The sequence below is a fragment of the Danio aesculapii genome, chromosome 16 (assembly GCF_903798145.1).
Source record: "Danio aesculapii chromosome 16, fDanAes4.1, whole genome shotgun sequence".
NCBI lineage: Eukaryota > Metazoa > Chordata > Actinopteri > Cypriniformes > Danionidae > Danio > Danio aesculapii.
In genome coordinates this window covers 21,398,927-21,417,026 of record NC_079450.1, presented here as the reverse complement: position 1 = coordinate 21,417,026, position 18,100 = coordinate 21,398,927, and the positions used below count along the sequence as shown (strand labels likewise).

The window sequence follows — 18,100 nt, the reverse complement described above, 5'->3', positions numbered from 1 at the left end:
CGTTGGGTTATATCATCTTTGCATCAAATTATAAAAAAGCCAAACCCTAGTTACATCTATGTGAGGTGTTTCTAATGCAGTATCTATTGCCGGGACATTAAATTTGACATTGTTCTCTCTTCTGGCTCACTCCCTCACAATATTTCGATTTAATCTCTGATTTATCAGGGGTTGCCACAGTGGAATGCACCGCCAATTACTCTGGCATATGATTTATGCTGTGGATGCCATTCCAGCAGCAGCCAAGCACTGGCAAACACCCATAAGTTCTCTCATTCTCACTCACTTCAGCTAGTTTAGTTTACCCAATTCACCTATACCACATGTCTTTCTATAACACTGTGAGGGAAACATGAGGAGAACATGCAAACTTCACACAGAAATGCCTTCTGGCTCAGGGGGTACTCGAACCAGTGACCTTCTTGTTGTGAGGAGACAGTGCTAGCCACTGAGAAACCTGGAAATGTGAAAAGGGTCCATGGGCCTGGTTTTGCTATACCGGTTTCTATGATTATTTGAGCTAATAAATGTGTGAGACTTTGTAAATATTGTTACAAAAACAGTTCTGGTCAAATAATTAGTAGTATGAACACTTTCTGTTTTACAGTCTTATACATTTTATCATTATTAAAATATCTTCTCTTCAACAGTCATGAAACCCAGCCACTGCTGCATCAGAAACACAACAAATCAGCCAGACATATTAATATTTATTGAAAGCTCTGCTACTCACTGTCCTCCTCAGTCTGAAACATGACCTCCTTCCCTTCCTTCTTGCCCTCGGTGTTGGCGAGTGCCAGGCGTATTTGGATGGTGTGAAAAGGAGGCAGATCTCTGAGGGTGAAGCGCGAAGTGTTGTGCTCCACAGCCAGGCACTCTCTGACCGTGGTGTTGTGCCCACCGCCACCTCCTGCAGTCGTGTAGCGGTAGCACAATGAGACGGAGTACGTGTGGCAGCGGGTCAGGTTGAAGGCCGGCACCTCCCACTGCAAGGTCAGCTGCCGCGACTGGATCTCCGAGGCTCTGAGTCCACGCAGCGCCCGCATGGGCTCTGTTGGAAAGGAAAATGGAGAAACATTTTGTTAACATAAGCCAAAAATGCAGGGAATCTGCGCTGGGACATCACCAGGTCACAAGACTTCTCGCCTACCCCACCCAACAAAGGTAGGAGGCGCCAACTCGGTCAAAAAGGTTGTCAGACCACCTGCTAATGAGGACACAGTTCTTGCCAAATTACGTTAATTAATTCCACAGGCTGTGTGTTGTACTCTCCCTCCTGCCATTTGCCGCTAAGCAAATCGAGTATCTGCCGGCACCTCGTCCAGGGGCCACGAGCCCTTTTCAAGGACATTCAGCAGTGCCAGTTAGCATTAGTGCAAGGTCGCTGCATTAGGCCAACTATTTCTGGCATACCTCACATCTGTGTACGTACTTTCTTATTTACCGGGGGCAGAAAGATCAGCAACCACCTTTGGCGCATGTGACATAAAGAAGCCACTGTCTGTAGGGCACACAGGAAACCCAGTGTTTCTCGCAGAGAGGCAGCAGGGAGGGTGAACCAAGGACATCTAGCCCCACTATCAATGAGCGCATTTGTCACGGTCCATTATTAAGACAATCAATGCATTTTTGTCAAATAGATCTCCACATAATGTATTGTATTTCTTTGTTCTTTTAATGGGGTCTGGTGACTAATGGGCCCAAGTGTGAAGGTACAACAAAGGGGATTTGAAGTGCGCACTTCCTGTGATAAGTATGAGGTCACGGCTCAAGGTCTTTATTGTTTCTCTTAAACTGGTTGTCAGACGATGTGCACCTAAGAATTAGGTTCACTAGTGAAGGTAAGCTGAGGTAGCTAATGCACCGAGACCGTAAGGACAGCAGGGCTGAATTAGAGGAAATGCATTTCCTCTTGAAGTCTTCCGGGGAGAAAACACACGGATCACAGAATACTAATTCAGCAGTTCTCCTGCAGAATCGCACTTGTAACATTAAGCTCCGTTAATCCTGAAATATCTCACACATCAGAGAGCTTTTGCCACACATTCTTCAAGGCCTATATTTAGATTTACATCTCGTTTCATTTGTAGATTTACATTTAGATTAACTTCCAGTGAGATTGGGTTTCTTATCAAGAGAAGCACTTAGCCGACCTGAAAATGACAGGTATGATAGATATTACTTTCCAAAAATATACACTGAACGTCTAAAGGTCCCATTTGCCTGTACAGGAAATGCGACCAAAATAGTGTGTTGATAGTCTTAATGGAACTATTGATTGTTAGTTAAAAGCAAACGAATGGGATGCTGTTGGCTTGCGCAGTCTTTAAAAACAATCCAAGTGTCTACACTGTGCTCTTTGAGGAGCTCAATAGGGCTTTTTGTGCCACTCCACTTCCCTTAACCTAGTTCGAAGGCTTTGTCTAGATGCCAAGAGCAGCGCTTCGAGCGCCTTCCTTGGCACCCATCTGAGATGGGAACAAACCCAGAGAGAGCAGCCAGAGGCCTGGGGTAGCATGTCAATTCCTCATGGGCAGCTGGAAATCCAAACAAGACCAGTTTCTGTCCCATTACTCTAGATAATGCTGATACATGAGGTAGTCTTGGGAGAACTAAGCTAATTTCTGGTTATACTGCGAACTAATGGGCGTGAAGTTCTGGTCGTTGGTTTGCAAAAGGAAAAAGGATGGGAAACATGATTCTGTGCCATTTGGGGTAAAATAGTTTACATTGAGATGGACGAGAGTGAGCTTAATCAAATGTACATATACATCAGCAAATTTGCATGCTATAATATGCTGAGTAAAGGGAGAGTTCACCCAAAAATCATTTACCCAGCCTTACAATAATATAAAGCATTACACAATTTCTAAATAAGTGATTTTATTCTACTTACTTTACAAAATAAATGCATGCTTTGATGGAAAAGCAGCTATTACTTCAGTCTTCAGTGGAATGATCCTTCAGAATTTTTTAATTTGCTACTCAAGAAACAGTTGTGGCATTTGATATTTTTGACAAAACCATACAATTTTTTTGAATAGTCTTCTTAAGTCATGCTGTTATTTTTATTTTTATTTTTCACAGTTGCAGTTATCCCAAATGTATGAATGGTAGTGACCAGCCTCTGTCAAGCTCCAAAAGGTAATAAACAGTACAATCAAATGTAATAAACTCATCTATGTGATTTCTGCAAGATATTCCAAGGCTTCCGAAGTACCACAAAGTCACTGAGGAACAGACTGAAATTTAAATCATTATTTACAGCCATTTGCCCTACTTTTGCATTAAATTTTAGACAGACAAAGCTCCATTCAGAAAATAGCACATAATGGTGCTCTTATTTTGCTTTTGGGTCTTGCCAGGCACTGATCACTATCTACTTTTGTTGCACAAAAAGACCAGGACATTGTTCAAAACATCACCTTATTTCCCACAAGAAAGAAGTCATACACATTTCTGGAACAAAACAGGAGTGGGCGAATGAGAAAATGGGCAGTTTTGACTTCCTTTTTATATTTGCAGAACACAAACAACAGAAGAATGATTGTAAATGTCTGTTGGGTCCACAACAACACAAGACATTTTTATATGTTTGTAGTCTAAAAAAGCAAAGGCACTCAATCATGGTCTGAAATAAAATAAGGAAGAGTAAAATAACCTAGCTTTTTGTGTGCACTGCACCTTTAAATCGTCACAGTCCGAAGAATAACTCACTCCACTGAACACCTAAAGAGACCCAGTAGCAGGTGGAGGTCCATCTGTGAACCAGTCTGTAGCAGAAGTGCAATGTTTGTCCCATTCTTCCATCTTTTCCGGCTTCCTAATCTCTATCTCCTCTGAGGAACATTCCTTTACATCAGATCCTGCTCCTAATCACACCAACGCCTCATCAAGCACACCTGGCCGTGTTCTGCGAAATGTCCACCAGTTCCCTGGCTGTGCCCACAGGACTGCGCCTGCTTTCATCATTTTTATGTAGGTCACTACCTAGAGCCGCGCACCAGGATGCAATCTTCAGATGCAGCCAAAAAACAACCCAGTCATCTCATCATTCATTTCACTTTCCTCCAATTCTTTTTGGAGAAGTCAGCCAGGGTCATAAAAGTATCTACAGTTCTTGTAGTGGACAAAAATGAGCTGAGGAACTGTACAAGGGAAGCCTCAATACACAAACAAATAACTAATAAGTTCTTGTTGGATGCCAGCAAGGGATACATCAATAGGGATTGTCAGTCTGTGTATAGAAGTTAATGGCATCCCTGGATGGAGGCCATTTTGAGTGGCTCATATGGAGCCGGAGAAGATGATTGCAGCCACCTTTGTAATAGAGTAGGTGGATTCACCTGCTGGATGAAGACAGATGAGCTGACACTATACACGCTAGAAAAAAATGGATTATGGAGGAAATGTGACCGATGGGGGTTTGTGATGTTTACTGATGCTTTATAATCATTGTGCAGACCAGTCTAAAAACAAAGGGAAGTGCCTCAACTCACAGGGAGAAATAAAACTAGAAATCACAGTTTAGAGGAAAACAGTTTAAGCTTGTTTGCTGGTCAGCAGAATGTCTGGATGGATTTAAAGAGGTTGCACCTGATCATAGTGGCATCAATTAGTTTTTTTTTTTTTTTTCAAATCTTATGTTAAATACAAACACAACGTGATAAAATCCATTCACACTTGCATTTAGCATTGTCCTCTTAAATTTTTTTTAAATTAAATTAAAGTGTCATTCTGGCGTAATGATCAAGGACCTTTGCTGCCATACCATGGCTGTAGGCAATGATATTATGCAATGCCGTTTTCTAGATACATAGCTGGGGACTATTTTCAAGCGCTGTGTAATATCATTGTGCCTGCTGTAGCCATGGCAGAAGGTTCCTTGATTATTATGCCAGAATTAGAGTATAGCTCCTACTTATATTTGCCTATAAAATAACCAGCCGATTCAAATGTTATCACTCAACTGAATGGGTGTTATCAGCTGGTAGATATGAGCCTGTAGAGGTCTTCTGCACCAACTGGTATGCTCAGAAGGCTGTTATCATCCATCCACATGGTTAATCAGCTATAGATCACATATGGCTGCGGCCGGAAGTTATCAAGAATTATTTATATTCTTTATTAAATTTCCCATTAATTATATTTTTTTAAATGTCTACCCTTACCCCAACGTCACAGTAATGTAAAAACAGATCTGGATCTGGAATCTTCTCTATCAGTATAGTTGATTAACCATGTGAATGGATGATAACAGCCTTTTGAGCTAACCAGTAGGAGCAGAATGCCCCTACTGGCCCATATCTATCGGATGATAACCAGTGATAACCCATTTAATCGAGTGATAACATTTTAAGCATGTGAAATAACCAATGATCAGTCTTAATAGATAATGTAACTACAAAAGAATAAAGCTCTTTATAGGAAAACTGTCAAACTGTTCTTTTTCAGTTTTTGAGCGAGATGCTAATGGTCTAATCCAGTCCAATGATGTATGCTAAGCTAGGCTAAAATGTTCCCACCAGGACTAAAAATTGGCTGAATGGATTTAAACATGCTAAAACTCAATAGTTTAACTCCAGGCGAGCCTTTAAACGAGCCTATTTTGCCCCAAAAGTGGAGTGTTTCATCAAATGGTGCACATTATTTATTTATTTATTTATTTATTTATTTATTTATTTAGTATTATTATTGTTGTTGGTGTTATTTATTTTTGGGGAAGGGGTCAGTATTTTAATATAATAGAATAAATTCTACAATTATTACTACAAGCAGCTTAAATTGAGAGAACTGCACTCTACAAGCAAGTAATCTTACATGTCCTGATTACTGTGAATAGATTTTAAAAAGATCTATGAGTCAGATATTTTCTGATAAAATATCTGTAATTTTCATAGCTATTTAAAAGAATGTAGCAGTGTTTCATATGTTATTTTATACACACTCAGAAAAAATGGTACAATGTTGTACCATAGAAGGTACCTCTACAAACCCTTGTAACTGGGGCAGTACCTTTTTATGGAACAGAATTGTACCTTAAGACAAAGGAACAAACTTGTACCATTGCAGTTTGTACCTTTAAGGAAATGATTTGTACTGTACCATGGGAAACCAAAATGTACCTTTGGATTTTAAAACCTCCAGATACAATATTGTACATTCTTGTACCAAATCTAATCCATGAAGGCACCACTATAGTGACAAGACACTTTGTACATTAACAGTGTCAAATGTGTTCCTTCAAGAACTATTTAAAGGCATTTTGCTATATCCAAAATGGGTCAATTTATTTTCAGTAAATATAAAACATCAAATATATTTTAAACAATGTTTTAAAAAAAACTTTCTTTTTGTGTAAATGCACCTTTTCCATTTACAATAAAGAATAAAAAAACACTTTAACATAAATCAAAAGATCTATTTTTTGCTAAACATTTCACAACCCTTTTCACAAAAATGTTACAGAAATACATTCTGCCATGTACAATATTTAAAAAAAATCTCCAATTTTCACACAATACATTTGTAATCATCTAAAATTTTATTTCATTTACTTAATATAGAAATAGATTTATGTAAAAGTATTGTAACGAGACATGCACAATGTTGGATTAGTTTTAGAATACATGTGCATAGTGGAAAGCAAACGGCAAAAGGTGCGGACATCAATAATGAAAATGTATTTATCAGAAAATGCTCACCAAATGTCTATTAAAATGCCTTAAATGTTTAGTTTACTATACCTAAAGTTTTGTTTACCCAGTTGTATTTGTTTTATAGAACTTAATTGTTGAGAGTTTCTTTAAACATATGCTTTTAAATGATGATTCATGTTTTAATATGGAAATTATTCATAAAATCACTTTGCCTTTCCAGTAATATTTATTTTCATGGGTATTGTAATAAAGAATGAGTTGTGTCCCTCCATTGCAATTGTACCATAAAAGGTACAGAGCAGTATCATAAGAGGTCTTTTTGTTCTACATAAGGTAAAATTTTTACATAGGTACAAAACTGTTCCTTAAGGAACATTATTTGTACCACCGTGTATCTTTTTTCTGAGAGTGTACCATATACATACACACACACACACACATTATATATGTTATTTCATACCACATACATCAAAGAATATTTTTTTGATCAAAGAGTTTTATCAAAAAACACTAAAAACTATTTTCAATTTTAATCATTTAGAAATGCCTGCCAAAAATGCAATCAAGGTCAAGGTCAAAAGTCAAGTTATGAAATGACAAGGTCAAATCATTTGTAAAAAATAATTCAAATAAAATAAACAAATAAATATGGATGAAACCATTGTTCAACCTTCAATAGAGAAATAGAGATCCAAAAATGAATAATTTGATCACAATTTCCTCACTCACATCAAGACTATGTTTAAAAGAATGCAAAAAAAAGTCATAAAGTCATAAACAAACTTGGACCCCATCTACTTACTTACTAAATGGATTTTTTCACTCATGAACTATTCCTTTTAATAAACATACATGAAAGATTCAGGAAAAGCAATACAATTTTATAATACATTTGATGTCTCTCTCTTCCTTAAGCAGCACAATATGTCCCAAACAAATTTTGACACAGCTCCCTAGAGCATAATCTGTATATCAAGTCACATGTCTACAGAAGCTAAACCCCTGTCAACCGTGATTAATAAGTCGTCTCAATGATCATGCAAGCATATGCGCGTGTACGAGCAAGCGCTGTCAAACAAATCAAAACTTCATAGCCTCTGACACAACACGGCGTTCCCACTAGCACACTTCTCCAAGCACTCAATTATATCTCTGACTTCTTTTTCGGTTGACGGCAGAATACACAGGAGATTTGAGCATGAACGGAGTATGGAAAACCTCATTTTACGTCCAATCCCACTGATGTGCTTCTATTGAGTCAAAATTACATCTTCAACAGTTCAGCAAATATGACAGCAGCTTAAACAGCCCCAATATTCATGTGCAGCGAGGCACCACTGGGAATATGATGCAAATACTCCATTTAAAGAATTTCAATCTAGACTTAATGTGAAAGAGGAAATGGAAACAGTGGGAAATTTGAGCGTGAACGTCTGCTCCTCGTTTTTTTTTTTTTTTTTTAACGCCTTTCTTTTAGAGACAAAAGCTGTTTAAGACAAAAACGAGTCTCAGACGAATCTTTCTCTCGTCTTATCTGCTGATGTCTTTTTCTCCCTGCTATGTCATTCTAAAGCCGTCTGTGTTGTCATGCTCTTCCGCTCTCCCTTTTTTTCACCTGGCTGCCTCCCTTCGTGATGCTTACTGATGAATGGTAGGTGTCTGGCATCAGGAACAAGCTGGGAATGATTGCGATGTGTCATTTAAAAAAGGGGCAGGCAGTGATTTGAGTGATAGTATGTGTGTGTTTGGAAGAGGGTGTGACCAATAACATGTTGACCAGGTCAGGACGGAACCCTCAAGCTGCATTTTCGCTCTCGTTTTCACTGGGATAAAAACAGGATCAATCTTCCTAATCACAGCCTTTCCAGTTCTGAAACAGCTGGACGTGGCAGAGACTCTCATTTGCAGGTAGAACCGTGCATTACCGAACCCCTCGCTGTTTGTTTTGACAGGCGCAAGAAGGCGCCACAGGAGAGATGCCAGCCGTTTCGGTTCAAAAAATGCTAATTCCAATTAATCAGCTGCTTTTTCAAAAAACATATTTGAATATGGTTTATGAACTGACATTATACACTTGACCAAATCCGCATGGCGTTTGTTAGTGGTCAACATATATTGGCTTTTAGTTCATGGAATAAGATGAGAAGTTTTAATGTGCACACACCACTGGTCAAAACAGAAGTCATTTTGAATGTATTTACTGTCACTTTTGATCAATGTAATGTGCCCTTGCAATAATTCAGGATGCACAAAATTTATATATATGGCATAATTCTTCATGGCACAGATACATCAAGGTTCTGGAAACATTTCTCAGAGAGTTTGGTCCATAATGACATGTTAGCATCACAGGTGGTGCAGATTTGTTGGCTACACATCCAAAGATGCTACTTTTCATTTTCCTGCATATCAAAGGTGCTCTGTTGTACTGAGATTTGGCGGCTGAAGAGGTCACCTGAGTAGAGTGAACTCATTGCCTTGTTCAAGAAATATGTTTGTGATGATCTGAACACTGTGACATGGTGTGTTATCCTGCAGTGAAGTCATAAACAGATGGAAACTATATACCACACCAGCAGCCTGAACCAGCCTTTTCAGCAGGCACACAACGTCATAAGACAATAATATTAGGTTAGATTCAGGTCGTGACGTCAAGTGATCAAAATTTAATGTCTAGCCAGTGTCTAAGGACAATGTTATTTTTACGTCCAATTACGACCTCAAATGACGTTGATATTTGGTTAATTTTAGGCTGTGTTAGAAAGTGACCAAAATCCAACCTCAAACCAACATCCTTAACCAACGTCATATTGACGTCAAATACTGACATTTATTCATCAGGTACGGCAACTAACATCCAAAGTCTGATAGACGTCATATTGATAACGTCCACACAACATCAAGCTGTAACATCATTAGACGTTGATATTTGGTTGATTTTAGGTTGGACATTAGACATTGACTTCGGCCTGACGTTTGGTTCTGACGTCAACCCGATTTTCATTTCCAACCAAAATGCAACATCCCACGACGTTGGGGTATGACGTCAATCTGACGTCATGTTGACATTCTGTGTCTGCTGGGTTAGGGGCTGTATACATGACAACGTTTCCAGCCAAAATTGGGGAAAAAAGTTGACGTTTTTGAAAACGTGTGTCATGTCCGCGTAAACATCTAAAAACAACAGTATTTGAAATTGATGACATCGTGTGTCTAGGGAGATATAGATTAGAAGCAAACAAACATGCACAACAATGGAAGGTGCGTTGTAGTGTTGCTGTTGCTCAAGGGTTCACTAACACTTCATCAGCAAAGTATGGATTTAATTCAAATTCCGGCCAAACAGCGGAGACGCATCTTTTCACACAAAGCAAATTCTACACACACATCAGTGCGGAGCTACCAACTGCACATTGTCATGTCACTAAAGCTACTGTTTACTAACAAGCTGACAGTGCCAAATACTGGCCTGGCATATGTAATCCAGCATTTTTGGTCATTCTAGTGGCTACATCATCATCGTGTAAACATAGCCTGAGTTTTTTCTTCTAGGCTAACATAAGAAGTAGTCGATGTAGTTCATTTGTTCATTGGATGTATCTTATGTTCACAGATGACTTTCTGCAGACCTTGTTGTGAGTGGTTATTTCAGTTACTGTTGTCATTCTTTCAGCTCAAACAAGTCATTCTCCTCTGACCTCTGGCATCAACAAAGCATTTTCAGTAAGAGAACAGCCCTGATTGGATATTATGTCTTTTTCTGATAATTTTCTGTAATAACTAGAGCTGATTGTGCATGAGAAGGGCTGTAGATCTGAGATTTCAGGCAGCAACAAACCTGCCACAACATATGTTACTTAAATCACATTTCATCCCTATATTGATGCTTGGTTTGAAGTTTGAACTTCATCAGATTGTCTTGACCATGTCTATGCCTAACTGCTTTAAATTGCTTCCATGTGATTGGCTAATTATATATTTGTATTAAGGAACAAACTTTTGCAAAATGTGCTTTGTAGAGTTTAGAAATCTGAATATGAATTCAACATTTCTGCATTACAATGGACTTTGTAATGCAACTTCTCTAGTCACTCACCTGCACACTTGGTTCTGCTGATAAGTGGTGGTCCAGGTGGCCCAGTGCCACCCTCGCCCGGCCGGGTGAGCAGCACACTTATATGGTACTCCGTATCAGGATCCAGGTGCCAGAGCTTATAGGTAACCATGTTAACCCCGAGGATCTCCGACCAGGGTGCTTGGCTGGCCCGATATTCAATTTCCCTCCGGATGATGGGGCCGTCACCCAGGATGGAGTTGGTGTTTAGCTGAATAATCAAATACGTGGAACCCGCTCTCAACAGCTGTGGTGGAGCAATGGGCGATGGGGGAACTGTGACAGAAATAGGCAGAAAGAAAGGAGATTATGGTAAAACTCTATTCAGGGAATGAATAAAGTCAGCTCTTACTTTATCCTTTTTTCAAGCAACCCCCAAGAGGGAAAGAATGTACTCTAACCTGAAACTGTCTAATCTCTTTTACCCAGTTATTTAAGCTTATCTTGACCAGACGTGAGGTCAAAAACATTTGCAGTTCAAACCGGTACAGCAAAAAAATTGCCAGGTTCAAAGGTTAAAATACCAATCTGGTCATGCACATTAAACCTCCAATAGCAGATTCTTTCAGGTCCTCAAGAGAGAGCTATAAGTAAGCCGACAGATGTAGGAAAACTGTGGAAGAGCGTCAGATGCAAAGGCTATTTAATATGTGATTTTCATATCTGGCCCCTTGAGGAATTCAGTGTGCAGCTACACAGTAGCCATGATAAGATTGGAATAAACTAGATCAAATTTGATTCGCAAGGTAAAAAAGTTTTATATTTATATTATTGAAGCCCTAACGAATGACTGGAACTTCAAAGGATCTTGAGTCATCAAACAATTAGGGAGAAAATTTGATTTAGAAGGTTGGAAGTGAGGGGCCCAATAAAAAAAGAGAAGATATCAGCACTGACTTTTCCCATGACTAATCTTCGGGTCTGCTGTGTCTGCAAGCGTTCTCTCTCAGGGCCAGCTGCAGATGGCAAATATCCAGCTAGGGACAGAGAAAGCTTTTCCTGGGAGGGATATGAGATGGCACCGAGTAATAAAGCTCATCTCGTCTGTCAGAGAACGGCTCAGAGAATAATATAAAGTCAACTCGAAGTCCACTTTCATATGAAAAGAGACATAAAAATGTGCTGGCTTTTCTTCGCCATTCTCCATCTATCCGGCGTTGGTTAGGGCAGATTATTAATTTCACCCTGAGAAAGCTTCTTTCGGCCGGAGGAGAGTTCAGAGTTACTGTGAAAACAGATCTGAACCCTACTGACTGAGGGAGAACAATTCTCATTAGCCCTGTGGCTCCTCTGCATTAGCCCTGTTGCTGTGTAATCTATGGGCCCATTGAGGAACAGTGAGTTGTGAAATGAGTTGATCAAGCTAATTAAAGGACTGATTAGCCTCTCGTTAGCGGGGGCAAGCGTGGGAGGGCAGTTTGGAAAAGACAAGGAGAAGATCAGAGCGAAGGGGAAGGGAAATCTAAGGTGAATATAATGAGCTTACGTCCATGCTGCTATGCTAGCATGTGGGCCTATAGTAGCTTTATGGAATCGTCTGGTGGGGCCAATCTGCCGTGCTTAACTGAGGTGCAGTAATGCATTTTAAATAGGACCTCCTGTCAAAGCAAAAGCCTTCAGGAGGCAATGCCAATAACATGCTGCAGAGGGAATGCAGCTATAGTATTGTCTGAAATGGCTTCACAGTTCTGTAACGTACGTAGAGGCGCAGATGTGAGTGGGTCTCATTATAAGTTATGCTTCATATTGCAATGTTCCCGAGTGGATTATGCCTACAGCTCTGGTAAAAATATAATGATGAAGTTGTAATGAGTCAGTGTGACAAGTGCCACAAGAGCAAGTGCTTTGTATCTAAGCACTTTGCTGAACATTTGATTAGTCAGTCCCCTAGAAACAGTGCACGTCAAATGAGTTTCGGATTTGATGACAAGATCTGGAGAACATTAACAACTTTATGTCGGAATATAGTTACATTTAAGGCATTTAGCAGATGCTTTTATCTAATCACGTTAACGTTGCAAGCAAGAAAAGCGGGCAGCTTAGAAAGATGGAAAGAGAAGTGCTTGCTCTCTTAGGAGAGAATGTAAAAAAAAAACTATTAAATATTTTAATAAACACAGAAGAAAAACTAACTAATATAAAATGCATAACAAATGTTGCACAGCAGAAAAATAAAGTAAATAAAATGACCAAACATTTAAACATTTAAACGGCAAAACCGAAAAAAAGTAAATACAAACACTGAAAAATTAAAACAAAACACAAAACAAACATTTAACAACAGTAAAAACAAATTATAATATGACAAATAAACTGAAACTAATATAAAGTAAAAAAAAAACCTCAAAACAAACATACAACAGAACAGGGATTCTTAACCGGTGGGCTTCTGCGATCCAGCAGGGGGACAGCAAAATAGGTTAAAATGAATTTAAATATAATACTATAATTATTTGATTTCATTATTAAAATGGTCCAACTAATGGCAGTTCCCGTTTTCTGTGATTGATTACTTTGGACTTGAACTGTTAAATACAGACATAACTGTGGCTTAAACTTCCAACCGCTGCACGCCAACTAGGACTATACATTCTCAGTTGTATAAAGCAAACCGCCATGCAAATGTAAATGTAACGGTGAGTAACCAGCGAGTAACCAGCTCGCGTGTGCCTCACATCTGCGACTTGTACTGTATCAGAGTCACACAACTCTGTTGATTCACATTTATTGAGGAAAAGGCCTAAATGCTTTGCAGTTGAAAAGAATAACTGAAGTTAAGAATTCAGGAGCTTTGTGTTTAAAAATAAAAATTGTTTATATATATTTTATATAATAAAATATAATATTAGACAATATAAAAATGCATAAAATATTTTATATTATATTTAAATACATATTTATACAACAGTTCTGCCTGGTTCTTGAATCTGATTGGCTGATAGCCGTGCGATATTCTGCAAATAACAGCACTCGTACCGCCTCTTCACCCTTGTGTATTACTCCACCCACATTCAGTGTCAAGCAGAAGACACTCTACAGTTAGACAAATATTGGAGCTGTTCGACAACAATGTACTTTTTAAGGCTTTTTAGGTGAGAATGTAGTTGTTTAGATTACAACTTTGCAGTTTATTTATAAGGATAGTGCCTATTTTAAAATATTTATCATTTCTGATAAATGCATCGGCCTGTCTGAGCAGACCAAAGAAAGTGACGGTTGACGTTCCGCCACAAGATGGCAAAAGAGACCGTATAATAAGTCCTTAGGGCAGAAAACAGCATTTTCTCAGCGTAAGTTTCTAACTATGGCTGAACAAACCATTATAAGGCAGATAAGTGACATTCTGAGTCGATCTCTCTCTTTTGTATTTTGTAGTGCTGCATACCACAGAAACTGGTAGTGTTTGCTTTACCCTGGCTTTTTAGGGGTTAATTATTGTGAAATCCCGACTGCAACAGAGAAATACTGGGGAATCTCTGTAGATTGATGGCATTTCATGCCGTTCAGCCTTATAATCTTAAAATGTGAGCAAAATAACCTTTTTTGTCATTACTTTACTAAACAAAACTAGACATTAAGCTAGAGAATCATTCAAATACTAGCTCTAAAGTGACATTTGTAAACTGGCAACAGTTTCTGCTGTTCTAACCGTCAGCTAAAGATGTGAATGAATGGCGGAAGAAAGTAGTTCCTTATACAAAAGGGTTTTTTTCTATGTTTGATTTTCTTTTTTATATACAAGATTATGCAGTCGAACTGTTGCATAAATGCAATATTACGCTCGTAGCAGTACTGTATATCTGTATATGTATATGGCTGTATATGGCTGTATATCATCACTGGTAGGACACTAAGGCACTCGGACTCCCACCAGTGCCGATCTACAGCCACATCGCACTGCTATGAGTATGATATACAGTTGAAGTCAGAATTATTAACCCACCTTTGAATTTTTTTAAAAATATTTCCCAAATGATGTTTAACAGAGCAAGGAAATTTTCACAGTATGTCTGATAATATTTTTTCTTCTGGAGAAAGTCTTATTTATTTTGTTTCGGCTAGAATAAAAGCAGTTTTTAATTTTTTAAAAACCATTATAAGATCAAAACTATTAGCCCCTTTAAGCTATATATTTTTTTCGATAGTCTACAGAACAAACCATCATTATACAATAACTTGCCTAATTACCCTAACCTACCTAGTTAACCTAATTAAGGCTTTAAATGCCACTTTAAGTTGTATAGAAGTATCTTGAAAAATATCTAGTAAAATATTATTTACTGTCATCATGGCAAAGATAAAATAACTCAGTTATTAGAAATGAGTTATTAAAACTATTATGTTTAGAAATGTGTTGAAAAAAACGTTCTCTCCGTTAAACAGAAATTGTGTAAAAAAAATTAACAGGGGGGCTAATAATTCAGGGGGGGCTAATAATTCTGACTTCAACTGTATATATTGTATTGTGTTTTTTTTATTTTTCATAAAATGCTGTAGAAAAATAGGATAATAAGAGTATAAGGCAAAATAAATGTTTTGCTAAAAAATAATGGTTTAAAATAAGCATTTTCTCTAGACAATCAGTTTAATGTGAAATAACAGAAAATGTCAGACAGGTGGGCCTTCAAACATTTTCACAGAAGGAGGTGGGCCCCAAAGTGAAAAAGGTTGAGAACCCCTGCAGTAGTAGATGAACAAACCAAACCATGAAACACACACACACAAAAGAAACAAAAACAAATCAAAACACCAAAATACAGAACAATACAAGACAAATGAATGAAATGGAATAAAACATGGAACACAAAAACTACACAAAACAAGACCAAAATGACAAATAACGTCCATCTACCATATTCACAACAGGTAATGTTTTGAACTGAAATGACTGACTGATTATGTGATTTGAGCTAAAGAAAGTAAAATGCGTTGCCATTTATAAAGAATGAACAGTACATGAAAACACAAATAATAGAACAGCTAAAATGTTTCTTTTCAGAATCTCGCAGGGTATTACCTGTGATTTATTTCTATATTTCTGCTTTTTGTTATGACGACATTTAAAGAAAAACACCCTGAAGGTTTCTAATGCTATGCTTCTAGGTCACATTGTAGCATACAGTAAAGCCGTATGTCTAAACTCGCCGTAATCGGATTAGTATGGTGCTGTCTCATAACCTCTCTCTCAGTATGCCTTGAGGACGGATGCAGAACAACCCACGTGGCTCCATCCATGCCTATCCTCATTCCACCCCTGACTTCTCCATTTTGCTTAAGGGGAATCAATCTGACCGGAGTTAAAAGGTGGACACAGAGAGCAGCAAATGCAGGCTGATGGGCAGGTGTCAAGTTTTATATGTGGTTGAAATCACAAATAGGAAGGATTTCTTTGGTCAGATATGAGGCTGAAGTTCCCCTTGAATCTTCATGATTATTCTTGGCAGATGTTGTATACTATATCTTGACCACTTAATACTGTTCTAAAGTAGTATTTCATTCATTTTATTAAACAAAATTGAAGTATTTTATTGGTTTGACATACATATGTATAGTATAGTTAAGATGGTGATTTTCAAATCCAGTCCAATTGAACCCCACTGCTCGTCTTATTTAACACACTTGATTTAGATAACCAGCTTGTTAGAAGAGAGCTTCATGCATGAACAGTGTTCTGACTGACAGTCACTTTTAATAGTAATATTAAAGGGTGCAGTTTAAACAAACCATATTTTATTGCAGAAAAAAAAGTTAAACATTCTTCAGCAATGAATATGAGTTTGCATTTCACAATTTTTAAACATTTTAAGGGAACTAAGGATAAGGATACAGGACCTATTAGTTAGATGAGTAAATACATGTTCACATTTAAAAGGATAGCTTACCCAAAATTTTTTTACAAACATTTTACTTTTACGAATGTCTTTCTTCTGTAGAACACAAAACAAGATATTCTTAGGAATTTTTAAAAACAAAAGGCAGCTGTTATCAACCAAAAAAAATCTATAAAAATACAATGGAACTCAATAGCTGCTTTTTTCAACATTCTTCTGTATATTTTCCTTTGTGTTTAACAGAAGAAAACTCAAACAAAGGCTATAAAATACACAAGACATGTCACTTGTATAGTTTTGAATGGCAATATGGCAAATGAAGCCCCGCCTACTATGGAGCCAATTATATATCACTATAGACTGATGTGTCACTGGAGGAAAAGCTTGGACCGGACGTGTGCTTTTATGACAGTTTGGTGGTCATCAAATGCGCTGGAATCTTAGCGAATGTTTGCTTCACATACATTTCAAACATATCAAAATAAAGCTTGAAATCTGTGCTTTTAAATAAAACAAGTGCACTTGAAAACAAAAGTTTTTTTGGGGGGTTTTGTAATCTGTTTGAAACAAATGCGAGGTACAGTACGTCCTGTCAAATGCACATCACATAAACAAAGAGTCGCTGTCATTTCTGGAGGAGATTCACCATCAAGACCAAATTGTGAATTACTTCAGAAGACAAGCATGATCAGATGAAGCGTTATCCAGGAGATGATAATGTGTAGAAGTAAGGTTGGTGTCGTGATCTTGTTCATTTCGAGTGTGCATGCTCATTAGCTTGGGCAACCTGAAAATATGTTGATTTTATTTTAGAATGTTTAGAAACAAAACTTATGAGACAGTTGTTTGATTTTATTGGTGATTTCAAATATGTAATGTAATCGTAGGCTTGGCAAACAGTTTTGGAGAATTTTATGTTTCCCAATTCAGACAGAATGTCCAAGCATACTTCCTGAGAGGCATTTTGAAGAAGGCCACCGAGTGAAATGTCTAGCCTTAAAGGGACTTTGACTCAAACCAGTTTAGAACGAGTGGAGGATGAGTAAAGGATGAAAGAATTTATCATTATCATCATCATCATTTTTGAGTGATCTATCCTTTTAATCTAGAACTGTAGTAATGCTGTATCCCAATTCACATACTATCTGTCCTAAATAGTATTCAAAAATAGAATTAGCATGTCCCAAAACTATAGTATGTTGAGCATGCCAAAGGTTCCTGGATGATGTGCTATTTCTGGTAGAAATTCAAACTGTAGAACCGTCCGTAATCTAACCGCTAATATTGGCCACAATGCACTGTAGAAAACACTGTCCAAATGCAAACTGATTAAGCAAAGTTAATCATTTTAACAAATTTAAGTGGATTTAACACTGAAAAAAATGTCACCACAAAAGACTTAAGAATTGTGTTGTTTTAACTTTTTTTAAATAAATAGTTTGAACAAGCAGGAAAATATATATTTTTTCCATTTTGTGTGAGTGAATTCAATTAGA

General features: G+C 37.7%; 1 protein-coding gene across 10 annotated transcripts in view; it reads right to left on the bottom strand.

Annotated features, from left to right (window-relative positions):
- Window positions 1-18,100, bottom strand: part of ptprub (protein tyrosine phosphatase receptor type Ub) — a 445,346-nt gene that overhangs the window by 148,984 nt on the left and 278,262 nt on the right. For all 10 annotated transcript variants that reach the window (XM_056474629.1, XM_056474631.1, XM_056474632.1 and 7 more), the window contains exons 7-8: window positions 10,756-11,049; window positions 734-1,051 (exon numbers count right to left, since the gene is read on the bottom strand). In XM_056474629.1, the coding sequence (XP_056330604.1) occupies window positions 734-1,051; window positions 10,756-11,049 (612 nt within the window). The remainder of the gene's footprint in view (window positions 1-733; window positions 1,052-10,755; window positions 11,050-18,100) is intronic.